The sequence below is a fragment of the Cucurbita pepo genome, chromosome LG08, assembly GCF_002806865.2.
Source record: "Cucurbita pepo subsp. pepo cultivar mu-cu-16 chromosome LG08, ASM280686v2, whole genome shotgun sequence".
Lineage (NCBI taxonomy): Eukaryota > Viridiplantae > Streptophyta > Magnoliopsida > Cucurbitales > Cucurbitaceae > Cucurbita > Cucurbita pepo.
Genome location: NC_036645.1, coordinates 709256 through 727826, shown reverse-complemented (window position 1 = coordinate 727826; position 18571 = coordinate 709256). Strand labels below are relative to the sequence as shown.

The window sequence follows — 18571 nt, the reverse complement described above, 5'->3', positions numbered from 1 at the left end:
GAGGGAGTATCTCCAAACATATATTAAGAATAAAACAATGGCTAAGGTTCGAGGAAGAAAATGATATGAAGCTTAAAGAAACTGTGATATCCACAATCTAATAACAAATCAACTACAAACATTTCTGTCTACAACAATGAACATTATACATTAGTTGACAGATGCAGGAAAGCAAACAATAAGCTCGAGGAGAGGGGAAGGCATTGAATGAGGAAGGGAACTGCAAGATTGTGGGTTGGAGGTGAAATGTGAAATTTGGATATCAAATGCAACTAAATTTCTGATGGCTAACCATAAAAGTTTTGAACAGTGGGTCATCTCTTCTTTTATATATATATTAAATAAACTATGAGCGGCAAGAATCGGTAGGTTTGCTATGCTATTGCTTTCAACAAGTGAGAGAGGACGTATCTGATGTGTTGCTGTCTTTCGGACTCGGAGAAGAAGTCGAACCTTTCATTTTGATGTCTCCAGTTGATTGTTGCTGGAGCTGATGCATCTGATGGTACTGGAAATGCTGTTGTTGTTGCTGCTGCTGCTGCTGTGAATGGATTTGAAGTTGCTGAAATTGTTGAGCAGTTAACAAAGTGTGCATTGCTTGACTGTTTGGGTAAAATTGTTGGCCAGCTCCATAGGAAGCAAAGTTTGTCATTGATCCACCATTTGGGATTGATTGACCAGTCAATACTTTGAAATGCTGAATTTCCTCTTTCAGTGCTTCATTTAGAGCTGCAAGAAAAGAGAGGTGCTAATAAAGTAAAGATGGGCTCCACAAGAAATTTATTGAATCTCATCAGGCCTCCTTTTTTTGATACTAAAACCTACTTTTCATTAAGGAAAAGTTTCAAAAAAGCTTCACAGAAACCACAGGACTGCAAAAGCTTATCTCGTTTTCGAACATTTGAACCAATGAAGGAGAGGGATTGAAAGAAAAACGTGTTGATTACTTTCGATTTCTTCCACGAAAAGTCGTACCATTTTCACCCCAAATACCGAGGAGGATTTCCGAAGCAACAACTTTTCATATCCATGGAGGCAAAATTATTCTGAAAGAGTGGAAGAGGACCACCAAAACCAAAGGTGAATGGAGAGCAGCAGTCAGATATGATGGCATCGGGCCGAGGCTAAGCGAAGGGATGGCTAGGGTTCGGAGAAGAAAGGTTACCCCACACACTGCCACATTCTCTCTCTCCCTCTCTCTCAACAAGACACGCCATATCCTAAAATCATTCAAAAGCTATGCTCTGATACTTCATCTAATCAACTTCTTGTTTAGTATCATCCCTTATTATGTCTCTACAAATGTTCACCTAGACCATGCTTGTACTGAACCCCCAACCCTTATTAACAACTATAAAAGCTCATATGATATAAGGAGACTTGTGGCATGTTTGAGAGTGATTACACTTTAACTGTGATTTTCATATCATATAAATTGATTTTAAAAGCTAAACCATGTTCGGGAATGATTTCAAATCACGACAAAAGCGATTTTAACCCTTTCAAAATCACTCTCAAACAAAAAAGTCTACAAATGTAAAAAATGCATACAAAATCATCTTCCAACAAGCACCTACATTTACTTCAAAAAATAAAAAACAGAGTGATCAGATAAAATTAAGAGAAGGCAAACATAGTGTGCAGTCACCTGAAAAGGGAAATAAAAGATGAGGTCCTTACCATCTTGTAGGTGAACCTGCTGCTCCATTGTCTGCAACCGTAGCTTTAGTTCACTGTTCTCAGCAGTAAGACCGTTTGTGTCTCTCTGATAATAAGTAAAACACGATGTCATTACATACTGAAATACAGAGAAAATAAGATGCTGGAATTCAAATGATATGAAAAAATAGAGTGGGCATCCAAAAATATGATCAACACGATTAATTATGCGATAATCCACCTGTAAGAGGGTTAACTGAGCAGATAAAGAAGTTCCCTCTGTTTGCAGAGTCAGAACTTTCCGTTCAAGCTCAGCAATGTACCGCATCTTTCTTTCCTTTGACCTCGCAGCTGACTGTCTATTTGCCCATATCCTATGCGATACACAACATAGAGGATTATGAACAAATTTTCCGATTCTTCTTTTCATGGGAAACGGAAGGAACATAATACTTGGACATGAGAGCAAATAATCTCAAACATGAAAAGCTGTCTCGTAAACATAATACAGGGTTTGAAAAAGTCTCCAGGCTCTTTGAGATAAGAGAACACACAAACATAATCCAAGTAAATGATCGAACGCCAGTTAAATTCTAAAAGCTGTCTCGTAATACACCCAAAAGACTGGGTTCCATTTTCTTAGAGTTAAAATTCATCAAAAGAAGTCTTGATAGACAAATTATCTTATGTTCATAATAAATAAGGAAATTTCATCACAAGAGAAATGAGAGAAAAAAGAAACCATACACGGCAAAAAGACCAATGATTTGGTTCCTACCCACTCAAATATACACATTTTGATTCATTAGAAAGCAATGTTGTACAAAATGCAGAGGCCAGAGAGTTTATCACTAGTTCAAAAGGTGCAACGACCTTTCATATACAGAGAATAGGAATAGCTTCAATTAATTAATCAGCCAGGAAAAAACCTACAAACTAACAGTAATAGTCATAAACTCATTGATGCTAACCAAATTACTCAATGAGGCCGCCACAATGAGGGTGCCCCATTAAAACCATCGGATTTAGACTTTCAAATTTATTTTCCCCTTCATAACCGATGGATACAAAAACAAAGTACTTTTACAATTAGTCTCTCATACATCCCATGGTAAAAAGCTACTAGTCTCTTGCGACAGGTTCCTCGAATAATTTCTCCTAAACTTGTAGTCAAATGTCTAAGTATTGACAAAAATACTCCATATTATCATACATTTCTTCAATTTTGGGTAAAGGATCCAAATTAGCTGAAATGTTGAATTGACATAAATAGCAACGATAATTCTGACCATCACATGAGCAGGCATAGTAGATATAAAATAATCAAAATAAAGCAACAAGGAAAACCTGCCTGTGGATATGGATATATCATTAAGAAAAACACACTTTTTTTATTTTTTTATTTTTTAATGTTGAACAAAAAATAGGAGAAGAGATCCAAAGAAGTTATACCTCTTTGCACGTTTGGGGTCAATTAGTGCAAGCTCAGCAAGCTTTGTAGCTGACGCGGATTTCTTGGAGTCAGCAGCAGAGACTTCTTCAGACCCTGAGACAAGCATCTCAGGCTTTATGCTTGACAAGCCATCCATGGACTGGCTATGCTGGTGTCTTACTCTTGGCCTCTCCTTCAAGCCAACAACAGCATCGTCTTTAGATGTTGCTGCTCCAATTTCTGATGAAGGAGTTGATCTTGCATCTACAACAGCAGCAGATGACTCGCCAACTTGCATTGCAGAGGTAGCAGAGGAAGAATTGAATTTGTCCATGTCAAGGTACATGGACAGCAAATCTTCCTCAGTGTCATCAGAAAAGGAAGGCCCATCAGCACTGCCAATGACACCTAGGTCACTGTTGAAACATATATCGTCAGGAAGGGTCAGTATTTCTGAATGAGCACGTCTGTGACCAATATTTCTTGGTGGGTTATCAGGCATCCGACAAATATCATGGCTGAACCGATTAGAATTAGTGGACATTCCGTGACTGAATTGAATTGAATCAGAATTAGCACCCGAAGCCATTGGAGGAAGCGTCATTGAAGACGAGGTTGCTTCAGATTTTCCATTGAAACTGCTTCCAGTTGGAGAAAGACCTGGGTAACGACTTGATGGGGATAGAAATCCACCAGAATGGCTCTGGGGTTTGTCCTTCTCCATCAACTAAAAACACCTTTGTAAAGAAACTAAACAACACAGAAATTCCAAGTCACAAATTCGTCATCAAACAAGCAAAACTCCACGTACTAACACTGCTCTAAAATGGGTTTTCAAGAAGTCGAATCAAAAGCCCTCAAAACTAGACACGCATTACAAATAAAGTGGTAGAAATCAAAGGAACAAAACAACAACCAAGGCGTAGATTGCAAGAAATCAAACTAGACATGCATTACAAATAAAGTGTTTGTTTAGGCCCTTTAATTTCGTTTATTCTCTCATTTTTAACACAATTTCAGCACAACATTATACATAAATTTCTTGGAACATAGTCATAATTTTGTTTAAAAGAGTTTCCATTTAAACCACGAAGAATTTGGGTTAGAGATTTGCAAACACAGATCAAAATGGTCACTTTTAAAAAATATAAGAACCAAAATGGACTTTTTCTTTTATTTTATACAAGAATCAATTGGATCGAGACTGGTATCAAAGAAGGCTATGAGGAAGCTGCCAAAGGAAAAAGGTTACAGATCCACTCAAAGCCAGAAACAATTTCTTATACCATCCTATTGCACAATTGAGATTTAGAATGTTATTAGCGAAGGAGCCGAAAAAAGCTTCCAAAAGCAAAATGCCACAGATCCACTCAATGACATAAACAATTCAACTTGGTTCAAAGAAAATAAAAATAAATTCTGGAGTAGAAGAACTCTCCAAGAAGAAAAGAATCGTATAATGCAGCAACAATTTATATGCCCCAACGTGCAATGCAGAGTACGAACTCATTTCAATTCCCAGGATCTTCTTTCATTGACTACATATTCTTCATCCCTCAATTTCCATTCAGTCGAGTGGAATTCAAATCAACCCTCCAAAGGGGGGCAAACATTTACATGGATACTGAAAATCAATAACGAAATGAAGCATCTCTCGGTCTCAAATTCATATGATTGTGAAATATCAATTTTCAATCGAGCTTGAACTTGCAGACATTCATGAATGATCATAAGACGAAGATAGCAATAGAGAAAATACCTTGAGACCAAGAGAAGGAATACGATCTGTGAAGAACACGAACAGAGGGGACATCCACCGTCGAGCCAGCGTCAAGGGGAGGGGGTGGGACAAGGCCGCTAGGGCTGTATCATTTTCTCTCTCTCTCTCTTCTTTTTTTTTTACATTAATTTTAGTAAATTATAATTTTGTAATAATTTGAAACTTTATGAATTTGAATATATATAGCTAATTTCATAAAGAACCAATCATCTCTCGTTCATGTAATTATTGAAATCACCAAATAAAAAAAATTATAATATGAATTAAAAAATTTAATGGGTTTCCTTTTATATTTGTTGTTAAAAAATAATGTATAATTTGTAACCCGAACATTTTATAAAAAGTTAGGAAAACGTTAACCGTTCTGCTATAAATAGTCGAGCCTAATCTATCCTCTCACCCACAAACACGTAGCTTTGCCAATCTTCTCACCTTACTCGTATTGATTGCCTTACACAACAATCGCACGAGCTCATAGCTCGATGTTGCACCTTAACTGTGTTTGACTTCACGAACTTTGTGCTTATTGTCTAGTATAATGCGTTGAACGCGGGAGTGAGGGTGGAGACAGTGATGGAGAACGTTTATCCAACCGAAGATGTAATGACCTAGATCCACCGGTAGCAGATATTGTCCTTTTTAGGCTTTCTCTTTCGGGATTCCCCTAAAGGCTTTAAAACGCGTATGCTAGGGGAAGGTTTCCACACTCTTATAAATGGTGGCATCCTCGCTAGCACTCTTTCCTTCCTCCAATCGATGTGGGACCGCCCCAAATCCACCCCCTTTGGGTCCCAGCGTCCTTATTGGCACACCGCCTCGTGTCTACCCCCCTTCAGAGAACAGTAAGAAGGCTATCGTCCGGTGTCTGGCTTTGATACCATTTGTAACGACTCAGATCCACTACTAGCAATATATTGTCCTCTTTGGCCTTCCCCTTTTGGCCTTCCCCTTTTGGGCTTCCCCCAACGGCTTTAAAACGCATCTGCTAGGGGAAAGTTTCCACACCCTTATAAATGGTGGCGTCCTCGTTGGCACTCTTTCCTTCCTCCAATCGATGTGGGACCGTCCCAAAATCTACCCCATTTGGGGCCCAACGTCCTTATTGGCACACCGCCTCGTGTTTACCCCCTTCGGGGAATAGCAACAAGGCTGACACATCGTCTGGTGTCTGGCTCTGATACCATTTGTAATGACCCAGATCCACCGCTAGCAGATATTGTTCTCTTTGGGCTTTCCCTTTCGGGCTACCCCTCAAGGCTTTAAAATGCGTCTGCTAGAGAAGGTTTCCACACCGTTATAAATGGTGGTTTGTTCTCCTCCCCAACTAAGGTGGGACATCACGGGAGAAATCTCTTTCATTCCCTCTTCTATTTTCCGACCCATTTAGGTTAGTCTCAAGACCTACGATATAAACGAACATCTCTACTAAAATATTAAAAAGTATAATAAAAAAATTGGCATTACTTTAGGACTAATGGGCTCACTCCTAGGCCTGAGCCCACAATTTGAAAGCAACCAAGCCACCATAGCCCGTATACCGGTCGGCAAGTGGTAGCACAGTCATCGAAGCCATGTTCGTTCGCCTTTGCCACTTACAACTGCCCGCTTCAGGTTCGCTCCATTTCTTCCTCCTCCGCTCCATCAAACACCCAACAATCTCTGCAAATTTCTGGTAGTAATTCTCCAAGGTTCTCGTTTCATGCTTCTTGGATCACGAGCGTATCTCCATGGACATTCTCTTTGCTCAGATCCAAGCCGACCTTCGCTCCAACGACGCCCTTCGCCAATCCGGTGCTCTCCTCCAGGCACTGCAACAATCCGCTGCCGGCCGGGATATCTCCGTCATCGCCAAGTCCGCCGTCGAGGAGATCGTAGCCTCCCCTGCTTCTGCCGTCTGTAAGAAGCTCGCATTTGATCTTATTCGCTCTACTCGTCTTACTTCGGATCTTTGGGACATTGTGTGCACTGGCATTCGCACTGATTTCGACTTTCCTGACTCTGATGTCACGGCTGCTGGGGTTTCAATTCTCGCTGCGATCCCTTCCTATCGCCTTGTCAAGCTGATTAGTGACTCCCATAAAGAAATTTCTGCTTTTTTCGATTCTAATAGTGATAATTTGAGGTTCTCGATCACCGAAACTTTGGGGTGTATTCTTGCTAGGGATGACCTTGTCACGCTCTGTGAGAATAATGTTAGTTTGCTCGACAAGGTTTCCAACTGGTGGTCGCGTATTGGGAAAAACATGCTGGATAAGTCGGATGCGGTTTCAAAGGTTGCGTTCGAGTCAGTCGGAAGGTTGTTCCAGGAATTTGATTCGAAGAGAATGAGTAGGTTGGCAGGTGATAAGTTGGTGGATAGTGAAAATTCACTTGCTATTAGGTCCAATTGGATTTCATCAATGGCGGACTTCGTTTGGAAGAAGCGAAATGCATTAATGGCGAGGTCCCTGATTCTGCCTGTGGAGAGCTTTAGGGCCACTGTGTTTCCAATTGTGTATGCAGTGAAGGCTGTGGCTTCTGGGGCAGCTGAAGTCATCAGTAAGCTTTCGAAATCTTCTACTGGCAATGGAACCACTATCGACTCAAGTGCGGAGAGGTTTGTGGGAGTCTCAGATGTAGCAACCCATTTAGCGCCATTTTTAGCTTCGTCGTTGGACCCGGCATTGATTTTTGAGGTAGGGATTAATATGCTGTACTTGGCTGATGTGCCTGGAGGGAAGCCTGAGTGGGCTTCCCAGTCGATCATAGCAATTCTCACGCTCTGGGATAGGCAAGAATTCTCTTCTGCTAGAGAAAGTATTGTTCGGGCAGTTGTTACCAATCTTCACCTCCTTGATCTGCACATGCAGGTATGTGTCTTCATATTCATCTATTCTACTTTTTGTTATGCAACATGTTGTCCTGCATTTTTGTGGCGTGTAACTAAAATTATAATTGCTTCACAAGATCTCATATCTTTGCCTGGACCTTAAAAGTAGGACTGTATCCTGACATATGATGTCTGTTGTTAGTAGGTTTCATTGTTCAAGAGACTACTTCTTATGGTGAGGAACTTGAGAGCAGAATCAGATCGTATGCATGCCTTAGCGTGTATTTGCCGTACGGCTCTCTGTGTCGACCTTTTTGCCAAGGAAAGTGTTCGTAGAGGTCAAAAACCTCTTGCAGGAACTGATATTGCTTCTTTATTTGAAGATGTTAGAATTAGAGACGATCTTAATACTGTTACAAGTAAAGGCTTGTTTAGGGAGGAATTGGTTGCTTCATTGGTGGAAAGTTGCTTTCAGTTATCTTTACCTTTGCCCGAACAGAAGAACTCTGGGATGGAAAGCAGAGTTATTGGAGCCTTGGCCTATGGAACTGGTTATGGAGCACTAAACTGGACAGAGCCTGCATTGGAGGTGGTTGAAGTCTGTAGGCCCTGTGTCAAGTGGGATTGTGATGGCCGCACATATGCAATTGATTGTTACTTGAAGTTGCTAGTTAGGCTATGCCATATATATGATACCAGAGGAGGAGTAAAAAGAATCAAGGATGGAGCATCTCAAGATCAAATTTTGAATGAGACAAGGCTGCAAAACTTGCAACGTGAACTTGTGAAAGATTTACGCGAGGTATTTCAATTTGTATATCTTTCTCTGTTCTAATATATTGACCTGCTTTTAATGGTTCTTTATTGTCAACTTAATAATGTGGCAGGTAAATACCCCAAGAATAACTGCCCGTCTTCTTTGGGCAATTTCAGAGCATATTGATCTTGAAGGCTTGGATCCCCTTCTAGCTGACGACCCTGATGACCCATTAAATATTATCGTTACAAATATCCATAAGGTCTTATCGAACGTAGATTCAGCAGTAGAGACAACAAATAGACTTCAAGATGTGCAGGCGGTGCTTTTGTGTGCTCAGCGATTAGGCTCTCGTCACCTTAGAGCTGGCCAGTTATTGACTAAAGAACTTGAAGAATTCCGAGCTAATGGCTTGGCAGATTCAGTCAACAAACATCAATGCCGTTTAATTCTACAGAGAATTAAGTATGCTTCAAACAATCCAGAAAGCAGGTCAGTATATATTGCCTTGCTTAATATCAACTTTTTTTTGGGTGGTTTTCAGTGCTCACCATAGATGGCCCGCAGTTTTCAAGGAAAATATTTTTACCTCTAACGCTAGTCCTTGCTGAACCACCCAAATAGGCACTAGCACCTTTTCTTCATTTCGGTGAAACAAGCATTCTCTCCCAAACTTGGATTTTTCTGTCATTTCTAATGGGATTAGTAGTTACTACAACTTTCTAGAAAGGACACTTCTATTTAGGTTTGGTTATCTTTTACATTTGAAGCCTGTTGAGTAAGGATAGTAGGCAGCAGAGGCTGGTTGGTTCATGTTAGCTTGTTTTTTATCCATCATCTTTGGAAAGAAGGACTCGAAGTTGGATTTGGGAGTTCACACCGCGAAACTCTTGTTTTTTCTTTTCAGATTTTTTTTCTTCTGTTTTTACTTGAAAAATAAACAAGTGACAAGTTTATTTAATGAAGTCAATTTTGCTTGATTACAGGTGGGCTGGTGTCAGTGAAGCCAGAGGAGATTACCCATTTAGCCATCACAAACTAACCGTGCAGTTCTATGAAGCAGCTGCAGCTCAGGACAGAAAATTGGAAGGTTTGGTTCACAAGGCTATTTTAGAGCTTTGGAGGCCAGACCCTAGTGAATTAACTCTTTTGCTGACAAAAGGAATTGATTCTACTCTTCTCAAGGTTCCTCCAACTGCAATTACTTTGACTGGCAGTAGTGATCCTTGCTATGTTGAAGCATATCATTTAGCAAACTCAAGCGATGGAAGGATTACTCTACATTTGAAGGTTAAAGATGTTTCTTTTCTCATTACTGCTGTTTATTTTGTTTATAGTCCATAATGTATCGGGAAAATACCATCCCCTTAATGAACAAGGGTTCAATAGTAAAGATACAAAAAATAGGATCATTCGGCTGAACCAACATTCTAGCTGCCTACAAACACCATACAAAAGTTACAAGAAGCGTCCCTAATTGTCAGTAATATAAAAGAAAAATGAAGAGCTCTAGAACACGAAGATGTCCCACATGTAGCTATAGAAGCAGAATCACACTCAAAATCTTATGATGCAATACTTCCTTTAGTATTTTTGCCAACTCCTTGGTAAGGGCTTTATATATTAGGTAATGAGCCTAATTACTCGAGAATCCTTCTGATATGAACCAAGGCATCTCAATTGGCTTCCAAAAGTGTCAAAAAGAAGAATAATATTATACAATGAAAAAATCCAACTAAATAAGGGAGTCCAATTACAATTGACCTCCGATTGTTTACATTAAGGATGAAGTAATATCTCTAAAAGAAATTTACATCCAATTTTCTTTGAACTCAATTACCAGTATCCCAAGATATAACAGACCATGAAAGCCAAGGAAGAGCTATGCATGAAGACTGGCTTAGCTAAAGAAAGTCAATTACAAATATCCCTTATTTTCTACAATCAAGAATAAAGGAATATCTGAAAAATATTTTCATGCTTCACATCCTTTTACTTTCTGTTGAATATTTATTTGGTTATCTTCTGGGTGACGTGTGAGTGTGTATCATGTTGCAGGTTCTAAATTTAACTGAGCTTGAACTAAATCGCGTGGATATCCGAGTTGGGTTGTCTGGAGCATTATATTTCATGGATGGTTCTCCTCAAGCAGTGAGACAGCTGCGTCATCTTGTGTCACAGGTACCCATTTGTAATGTATCATTTTTCTTTTCTTTGGTTATACCTTCCGTTATTTTTAGTGGTTAGTATGTTGGACAGCAACTTTACGTTACGTGACAGAAAAAATACGGCAGCTATTTTCATTTTAAATTACTTCCGACTGTGATTGTTTAGAAGCCTATTGTAGACAAGAATATATAGCTCGATGGAATTATCAATTTAGTGAGTTTGATTGAGTCAACCACTGCCTAGCATTAAGCTTTTGAAATTAATAGATGTGCTCGTTAATGAAGATTTTGTCTCTTTTTAAGAAATATATTGATAAATGTAGCATCAGAGCAAGATAGTTATCTCTAATGATTCATATGTTTTTATTAGAAAAAAACTAGTAATTCAAATGTTGGCCCTTTTCGTTAAACAAATTTTAAAACTTGTGCTCGGAGAATGTTAAGAAACATCTTCAATAATTTATTGGCCATGACCTAATAAATTATTATGCCTTTGGGATCTTATAAGTAACTTCTCACTTGATATTAGAAAATCCTTGTTCACTTGCTATCTCTTTCCTTGTTCCTCAAGGAAAGACTATCTCACACCTCTGCTTCCCCCGTTTCCAGGATCCAGTTCTGTGCAGTGTGACAGTTGGTGTTTCACATTTTGAGAGATGTGCCCTCTGGGTTCAAGTCTTGTACTACCCCTTCTACGGAAGCGGTGGGGCTGGAGATTACGACGGTGATTACACAGAAGAAGACTCTAATATTATCAGACAAAAGAGAAGCTTAAGGTCAGAGCTAGGAGAACCTGTGATTTTGAGGTGTCTTCCTTACAAGATCCCGTTGACTGAGCTTCTCTCGCCACATAAAATATCTCCTGTTGAGTTTTTCCGCCTATGGCCCAGCTTACCTGCAATTGTAGAGTATACTGGCACTTATACTTATGAGGGAACTGGCTTCAAGGCTACTGCTGCGCAGCAATATGGAGCATCTCCTTTTTTGAGTGGATTGAAATCTTTGTCCACCAAGCCTTTCCATAGTGTTTGCTCATATATTATTCGAACTTTGGCAGGGTTTCAGGTGAGGTTCTGTGCTCTCTTTTATATGTTTTACTCACTAAGCTCCCTTAAGAAAAAGGGGGGAAAACCCAACTCGGACATTAAGATTGATATAAATGTTGTATTCCTGGGAAGTTGAAGCTAATTCGTCTTCAATTTAACTAATAAATTGAGTTCTGTCGATCCATTACTAACTTTTCCTATTTGAATGCTTGTAGCTTTGTTTGGCTGCAAAAACATGGTACGGGGGGTTTGTGGGCATGATGATATTCGGAGCTAGTGAAGTAAGCAGAAACGTCGATCTAGGTGATGAGACAACAACGATGATTTGCAAATTCGTTGTTCGAGCATCTGATGCATCAATTACAAAGGAAATTGAAGCCGATCCTCAAGGATGGCTAGATGACATAGCTGATGGAGGTGTTGAGTACATGCCCGAAGAGGAAGTCAAGGTGGCTGCTGCAGAGAGGCTGAAGATATCAATGGAGCGGATAGCTTTGCTCAAGGCAGCTCAACCTCCACCAAAAACCCCAAAATCAGACGACGATGACGATGACGAAGAAGACATGGAAGACAGTGAAGGAGAGAAGAAGAAGAAAGATAGTGAGGAAAACGGTAAGGGACCATCAACGTTGTCGAAATTAAGTGCAGAAGAGGTCGAGCACCTTGCACTTCAAGCTGCAGTCCTTCAGGAATGGCACATGTTATGTAAGGATAGAGCGAACAAAGCTAATTAAGCTGCCTCATTTTTGTTTCCTTAATATGTAGATTCTCTGCCTTCTAGTTTGTTGAGGATTAGCTCATTTGTGTAATTTTGACTGCGAGTGTGCTCTCATTCGGATCCCTCCCACCACCACCACCACCACCACCACCACCATCCCCGGAAGGACTGCTTGTGTAGTGTATCATGTATTTGTTAGTTCTTATATAGTTAGTTTTTTTTTAAAGGTGTTTTTAATATGTATATTGTGGATTGATGATGAATTCTCTGGTATCATTTTTATCTTCTTATTTGAAGGAAGGAAAAAAGGAATGTATATGTTATTTACAGTTATGGGTATCCTGTTTCTGCTCTTTTAGTTTGATTTTGGTGACAATGAGTAGCAACTTGTTGAGGTGCAGACACATGGTTGATGGTAGTGACAATGGAGGAGGAAAAAGAAAGGGAAGCCACATGGATGAGTGCTAAGGTATTTCATTACTTCTTCTCCAAAGTTCTTTACATTATGAATGAAAAGAAAAGAAAAGAAATACTAGTCAACTATCTATAGGGCCAGGCGTTTGGTCATCGTGCATGTTTTTAATTTAATCGTTCATTTATTTTATTTAGTTCTTTTTGGTGTCGTTTTNAAGAAATGAGATTTTACTCCTTTTTCGGTGATTACCAAATTTGGAGTGTGTAGCACATTTGATTCTTATTTTGGTATTGAACTACATAAACGGGTTGAAAACCCATATAAACTACGAGCCAAATAAAGCAAACAATTCCAAAGCAGATCAAAATGACCAAAACAAAACGAGAACTGAGTCACCAAGCAAGAAAAGAAGAAAAATGACTCGAGGTACACCCCGAGTTCATTGTCGGCCACCTATGAGACTCATACCACTGCCTCCTTAGCCTATGCGATCCTAATCTTGCCCAGTTACCTAATTTAAAATATCTTAAATTTTAAACATGTCTAATAAGAACCTAAACGGTAAACATGTCTGATAAGACCATGAACTTTAAACTTTGTGTCTAGATAGTTCGTATATTTTAAATATAGTCTCATAGACCAGCAAACTATATTATACACAAAATTGAAGATTTAAAGCCCGTTAGATATGTTTTCAAGTTTAAAATCCAAATAGACAAAAACTTGAAAATTCTATACAATACCAAATAGACACATTCTCAAACATTGAGAGACTGAAACTTATAATTTAATCAGAAGGAGATGATGAGAGTATCTCCAAAACATATATTAAGAACAACATTTATTTTACAAAAAAATAAAAAATAAATAAAGAATATGACTGGAGGAAGAAAAAGGTTAATAATAAACCTTGAAAAGAAAATTAAGCTACAAATAATAAGAGAAACTGTGATATCCACAATCTAACAACAAAGCGGCAACTACAACATGTCTGTCTACAACAAATGAACATTACACATAAATTAACAGACACAGGGAAGGAAAACAAAATGCTTTTGTAGTAGGGAGGACAGAAATGTGGTATTTGGATAACAAATGCAACTAAATTTCTGATAGCTAACCATCAAAAGCTTTAAGAACCAGTAGGTTCACAGGCTATCTTTTTCAACAAGAGGGAGAGGACGTATCTGATGTGTTGTCTCTCGAACTCGGAGAAGAAGTCGGTCCTTTCATTTTGATGTCTCCCGTCGGTTGCTGCTGAAGCTGATGTAGCTGATGGTACTGAAAATGTTGCTGCTGCTGCTGCTGCTGCGAGTGGATTTGTAGCTGCTGAAATTGCTGAGCAGTTAACAAAGTGTGCATTGCTTGATTGTTTGGGTAAAATGGTTGGCTAGCTCCAAAGGATGCAAAATTTGACATTGATCCACCATTTGGGATTGCTTGGCCAGTCAATATTTTCAAATGTTGAATTTCCTCTTTCAATGCTTCATTTAGAGCTGTCAAAAGAGAGATGATGCTAATAAAGATGGAGCCCCACAAGAATATTATTGAATCGTCGTCATGACACAATTAAGAACGGTTTCCCTTCAATTCTACCCCTAATTCAAGAAATCTTCTATCATGTCAAGGGGTCGAAATCTAATACAGTATGGTAAATTGTAATGGCTCAAGTCCACCGTTGGCAGATATTGTCCTCTTTGAACTTTCTCTTTCAGGCTTCCCCTTAAAGTTCACGTCTACTAGGGAAAGGTTTTCAAACCCTTATAAAGAATGTTTCGTTCTCCTCCTTATTGTTCCTAAATGCAGTAGTTACCAATGTAATGACAACCTATTTGTTTGAGTTGAAAAACAGTAGAGAGATTTGAACCTTTGACGTTTGACGTCTTGATCAACGGTATATGTCAAACATGTGAGCAATGCTCACTTTGACGAGAAAATATAACAATCTAAAAGCACGATGTTCGGAAATTAGGGATCAGGTCTCAATCAATCAGTCTCAAAGACAATTTCTACAACAGAGTACCTCTTAACTGGAACCAGATACCATGTGTAAACCAATATACAATGTGCAGTGCACATGCCAATTCTAGCAATGTAACATTGCATGCAGGCAGGATCTCTCAAATCATTTCGATTGTAGAATTATCTATCAAGCATGATCCATGAACATTTCTAAACCTCAAGTTTCCAATTACTTCATCCCTCCAAATGTCGACATGCATTACACAATGTTTTCAAGATAGTGACCGACAAGGTAAGGCAAGCACCATGTGCTTGTGCCTCCTACATAGCCCATCCAAGTGCCTTAATTCAACATCTAGACTAGTGTCATATCTTTAATGCAAATGAGGCTTGTGACAATAAGCAAGAAGCTCAATACACTGGTTTAACCGATAATAATAAACTAATTGAGAAGCGCAATAAAAACCAGAAAACCACAGCTCAGCTCCTTTCAGAGAGCTGGTCAACTCAAAGAGAAGCCCAGTCATTAACTATTTCAATATTCACTAGAAGCACAAGTGCAATCTAATATCCAGGTCAAAATGAAACTTGAAGCGATATTCTAATATCGGAAGAACCTTATCTTCCTGCATAAAGGAATCCTTCTTCAGATGTTTATCGATCAATTTCCTACAACCATCTCACTAAACTGTGTCAAGTATCTCATAGGCTGCAAATTTTTATCTCTCTCAACAAAACACATCATATCCTATAATCATTAACAAGTTCTAATCTGACGCTTCATCTAATCAACTTTTCTCTTCTGTATCAACTCTTACAATGTCTCTATAAATCTAATCAACTTTTCTCTTCTGTATCAACTCTTACAACTCTTACAATGTCGCTATGTATTTAAGAAATGTATATAAAATTATCTTCCAACAAGTACCTTCGATAATTAGAAAACAGAGAGATTACATAAAAAGCTAAGAGAAGGCAATTATAATGTGCAGTCACCAAAAAAAAAAAACAAAGATTACAGAGGTCCTTACCATCTTGCAGGTGAACCTGCTGCTCCATTGTCTGCAACCTCAGCTTAAGTTCACTGTTCTCAGCAGTAAGACCGTTTGTGTCTCTCTGATAATAAGGAGGCAATACGTAAAGCAAGATGTTTTATATAAATTCAAATGCAGATAAACCAGAATGCTGGAATGAAAATCATATGAAAACATAAATTACACATCCAAAAATATGATAAACACGATTAATTTTGTGATAACCACCTGTAAGAGGGTTAATTGAGCAGATAATGAGGTTGCCTCTGTTTGCAGAGTCTGAACTTTCCGTTCAAGCTCAGCAATGTACCGCATCTTTCTTTCCTTTGACCTAGCAGCTGACTGTCTATTTGCCCATATCCTATGCAATGCACAACAGAGGAATTATGAACAAATTTGGAGAAGTTGGAGAAAACAGGCTTTAAATGGAGAGGAAGAGGTAGTAAACATGGAAAAAAAAAAAAAAAGGCTCGAGGCTCTTCAAGCTCTAAGAGAACACACAAACACAGTCCATGTAAATGAACTCAACACCATTTAAATGTAAAATGATGCATCAGAACTCGACACAAATGATTGGGTTCCACTTTCTTAGAGCCAAAATTCATAAAAAAAAGTCTTGATAGACAAACTATTTTATCTTGATGGAAAATGAAGTAATTTCATCAGAAGATATACTACAAGAACAAAGAACATACACATCCAAGACAAATGATTTGGCTTCTATCTACCAAAATTTAAGATTTTCATTCATTAGAGCGCAATGATGTACAGCATGAGGAGGCCCCAGAGTTTATTCACTAGTTCATAAGTTGCAATGATAATAGTTGCTTACACTAAACTTATTGTAAAAAATTGACCAAATCACTTCATAGCGTCATGCATTTCTTGCAACCAAGATAGAACATCCTACGAAGTTGAAGGATTTATACCTCTTTGCACGTTTGGGGTCAATTAGCGCAAGCTCAGCAAGCTTTGTAGCTGACATAGCTTTCTTGGAATCAGCGGCAGAGACTTCTTCAGACCCTGAGACAAGCATCTCAGGCTTTATGCTTGACAAGCCATCCATGGACTGGCTGTGCTGGTGCCTGACTCTTGGCCTCTCCTTCAAACCAACAGCAGCATCATCCTTAGAAGTTGCAGCTCCAATTCCTGAAGTAGGAGTTGATCTTGCTTCTACAGCAGCGGAAGATGACTCCCCAACTTGCATTGCAGAGGTAGCAGAGGAAGAATTGAATTTATCCATGTCAAGGTACATGGACAACAAATCTTCCTCAGTATCATCAGAAAAGGAAGGCCCATCAGCACCACCAATGACACCAAGATCACTGTCAAAACAAATATCATCAGGAAGAGTCAGAATCTCGGAATGGGCACGTCGATGACCCATATTTCTCGGCGGGTTATCAGGCATCCGACTAATATCATGGCTGAAACGATTGGAATCACTGGACATTCCACGACCAAATTGACCCGAATCGGAAGAATTAGGACTCGGAGCCATTGGAGGAAGCGACATTGAACACGAAGCAGTCTCGGATTTTCCATTGAAACTACTTGCAGTTGGTGAAAGACTCGAGTAGCGACTCGATGGGGGAAGAAATCCAGCAGAATGGCTTTGGGGTTTGTCCTTCTCCATGAACTAAAAACACCCTTGTAAAGCAACTAAACAAATTTTTTCATCAAACAACCACAGCTCTCCACATTCAACCAAAGCTCCAAAATGGGTATTCAAGAAATCAAATCAAATCAAATCAAAAGCCCTCAACTCAAGCAAGCATTAGGAATCAAGTGGTGGAAATGAAGAGGAAGAACACAACAACAACCAAGGCGTAGATTGCAAGAAAACCAAACTACAACCAGAAATCGAAACGGGATAGTAGTAGAGAAACACGCGGCAGAGAATAGAGAGAGAGAGAGAGAGAGAGAGAGAGAGGCGCAAGAAATGGGGGAAGGGGAAGAAAAAAAAATGGGGGAACGATGACTTTTGCAGGGTATGATGAGAGAGAAGGACAGCTGTAGAGAGGGAATCGGGTCCGAATTTACGCAATCCAACAAAATTAAATCAAGGGTTTTAATAATTTTATAACAAAAGGTGGGCTCACACAACAAAAACATAATTGTCCTCCTTGCTTTTTTTTAATAAAATACAAAGCTCACAAATTTTTTATTTTCCAAATAAATATTAAAGTTATCTTCATCCACAATTTTTTTTTTTTTTTTTTTTTAAAAAAAAGGTTTTGGTGTAAGAGCATCCTCCTACTCTTTGACCGAATAATAAAAGCGTATTAAATAAAACGGTTCCTAAAACTTGGATCTCTTATAATTATAATTAACTTGCGCATATGCCTCTAATGAGATGGTCTATAGCACCACGAAACCAACGAGAAGGTGGCGGCCGACTATGTCATTCTTGGCAGTGGTGATCGCTGACGGGCGGCCACTTATCGCATAATACTATAATTATATCAAAAGAAAAATCTCTCATTTCACACCTTTTTCTCATTGGAATTTCTTGATTAGAGTTTGTCACAAGATTTTGGACGAAGTGGAACATTTCTCTCTAATTTTTTGTTAACGTTATTACGTAGATGAAACTAGTACTATATATCTGTCTTAAAACCCTTATTTTCTCAAACATTAGAGACGAAACTAGTACTATGTATCTGTCTTTGACCACTCGATTGAATTGCAAACTAACAGGAAAAGTATAGCAAGCAAGATAAAATTTTGAGGATCTGCCTCTAACTCAACCCTGATTGATGTACATACATGTGGAGTACATGAATCAGGG

At 38.9% G+C, this 18571-nt stretch overlaps 3 protein-coding genes across 4 annotated transcripts; 1 reads left to right on the top strand and 2 right to left on the bottom strand.

The window, feature by feature from the left end:
- Nucleotides 1-66: 66 nt before the first annotated feature.
- On the bottom strand, nucleotides 67-5004 carry LOC111801141 (probable transcription factor PosF21). Of its 2 annotated transcripts, none has more exons than XM_023685129.1 (5): nucleotides 4851-5004; nucleotides 3112-3841; nucleotides 1901-2033; nucleotides 1681-1765; nucleotides 67-729 (listed from the first exon to the last, which is right to left on the bottom strand). In XM_023685129.1, the coding sequence occupies exons 2-5, from the start codon at nucleotides 3813-3815 to the stop codon at nucleotides 389-391; spliced, it is 1263 nt and encodes a 420-aa protein (XP_023540897.1). In that variant the 5' UTR covers nucleotides 3816-3841; nucleotides 4851-5004; the 3' UTR covers nucleotides 67-388. The 2 variants fall into 2 exon arrangements, with proteins under 2 accessions (XP_023540897.1, XP_023540898.1); XM_023685130.1 differs by lacking the exon at nucleotides 4851-5004 and having other exon boundaries at nucleotides 3112-3593; nucleotides 3671-3754.
- Nucleotides 5005-6415: 1411 nt separating this feature from the next.
- Nucleotides 6416-12708, top strand: LOC111800424 (protein TPLATE-like). The gene is made up of 7 exons (XM_023684110.1): nucleotides 6416-7720; nucleotides 7886-8482; nucleotides 8568-8929; nucleotides 9424-9727; nucleotides 10496-10618; nucleotides 11215-11670; nucleotides 11867-12708. Exons 1-7 carry the CDS (start codon nucleotides 6599-6601, stop codon nucleotides 12383-12385), a joined length of 3483 nt encoding a protein of 1160 aa, XP_023539878.1. The 5' UTR covers nucleotides 6416-6598; the 3' UTR covers nucleotides 12386-12708.
- A 957-nt stretch (nucleotides 12709-13665) lies between these two features.
- LOC111800576 (probable transcription factor PosF21) lies at nucleotides 13666-17820 on the bottom strand. The gene is made up of 4 exons (XM_023684330.1): nucleotides 16710-17820; nucleotides 16009-16141; nucleotides 15778-15862; nucleotides 13666-14280 (listed from the first exon to the last, which is right to left on the bottom strand). Exons 1-4 carry the CDS (start codon nucleotides 17414-17416, stop codon nucleotides 13949-13951), a joined length of 1257 nt encoding a protein of 418 aa, XP_023540098.1. The 5' UTR covers nucleotides 17417-17820; the 3' UTR covers nucleotides 13666-13948.
- Nucleotides 17821-18571: the final 751 nt, after the last annotated feature.

Excerpts from the sequence above, each read along its gene's own strand:
- LOC111801141 (XM_023685129.1), bottom strand. The coding sequence starts at position 3,815 with ATGGAGAAGGACAAACCCCAGAGCCATTCTGGTGGATTTCTATCCCCA. Across the intron at positions 2,034-3,111 it reads GACCCCAAACGTGCAAAGAG|GATATGGGCAAATAGACAGT; the intron begins GTATAACTTCTT and ends TGTATCGCATAG. Across the intron at positions 730-1,680 it reads GCAGGTTCACCTACAAGATG|CTCTAAATGAAGCACTGAAA; the intron begins GTAAGGACCTCA and ends CTTTTCTTGCAG.
- LOC111800424 (XM_023684110.1), top strand. The coding sequence starts at position 6,599 with ATGGACATTCTCTTTGCTCAGATCCAAGCCGACCTTCGCTCCAACGAC. Across the intron at positions 9,728-10,495 it reads GGATTACTCTACATTTGAAG|GTTCTAAATTTAACTGAGCT; the intron begins GTTAAAGATGTT and ends ATCATGTTGCAG. Across the intron at positions 11,671-11,866 it reads GAACTTTGGCAGGGTTTCAG|CTTTGTTTGGCTGCAAAAAC; the intron begins GTGAGGTTCTGT and ends GAATGCTTGTAG.
- LOC111800576 (XM_023684330.1), bottom strand. The coding sequence starts at position 17,416 with ATGGAGAAGGACAAACCCCAAAGCCATTCTGCTGGATTTCTTCCCCCA. Across the intron at positions 16,142-16,709 it reads GACCCCAAACGTGCAAAGAG|GATATGGGCAAATAGACAGT; the intron begins GTATAAATCCTT and ends TGCATTGCATAG. Across the intron at positions 14,281-15,777 it reads GCAGGTTCACCTGCAAGATG|CTCTAAATGAAGCATTGAAA; the intron begins GTAAGGACCTCT and ends CTCTTTTGACAG.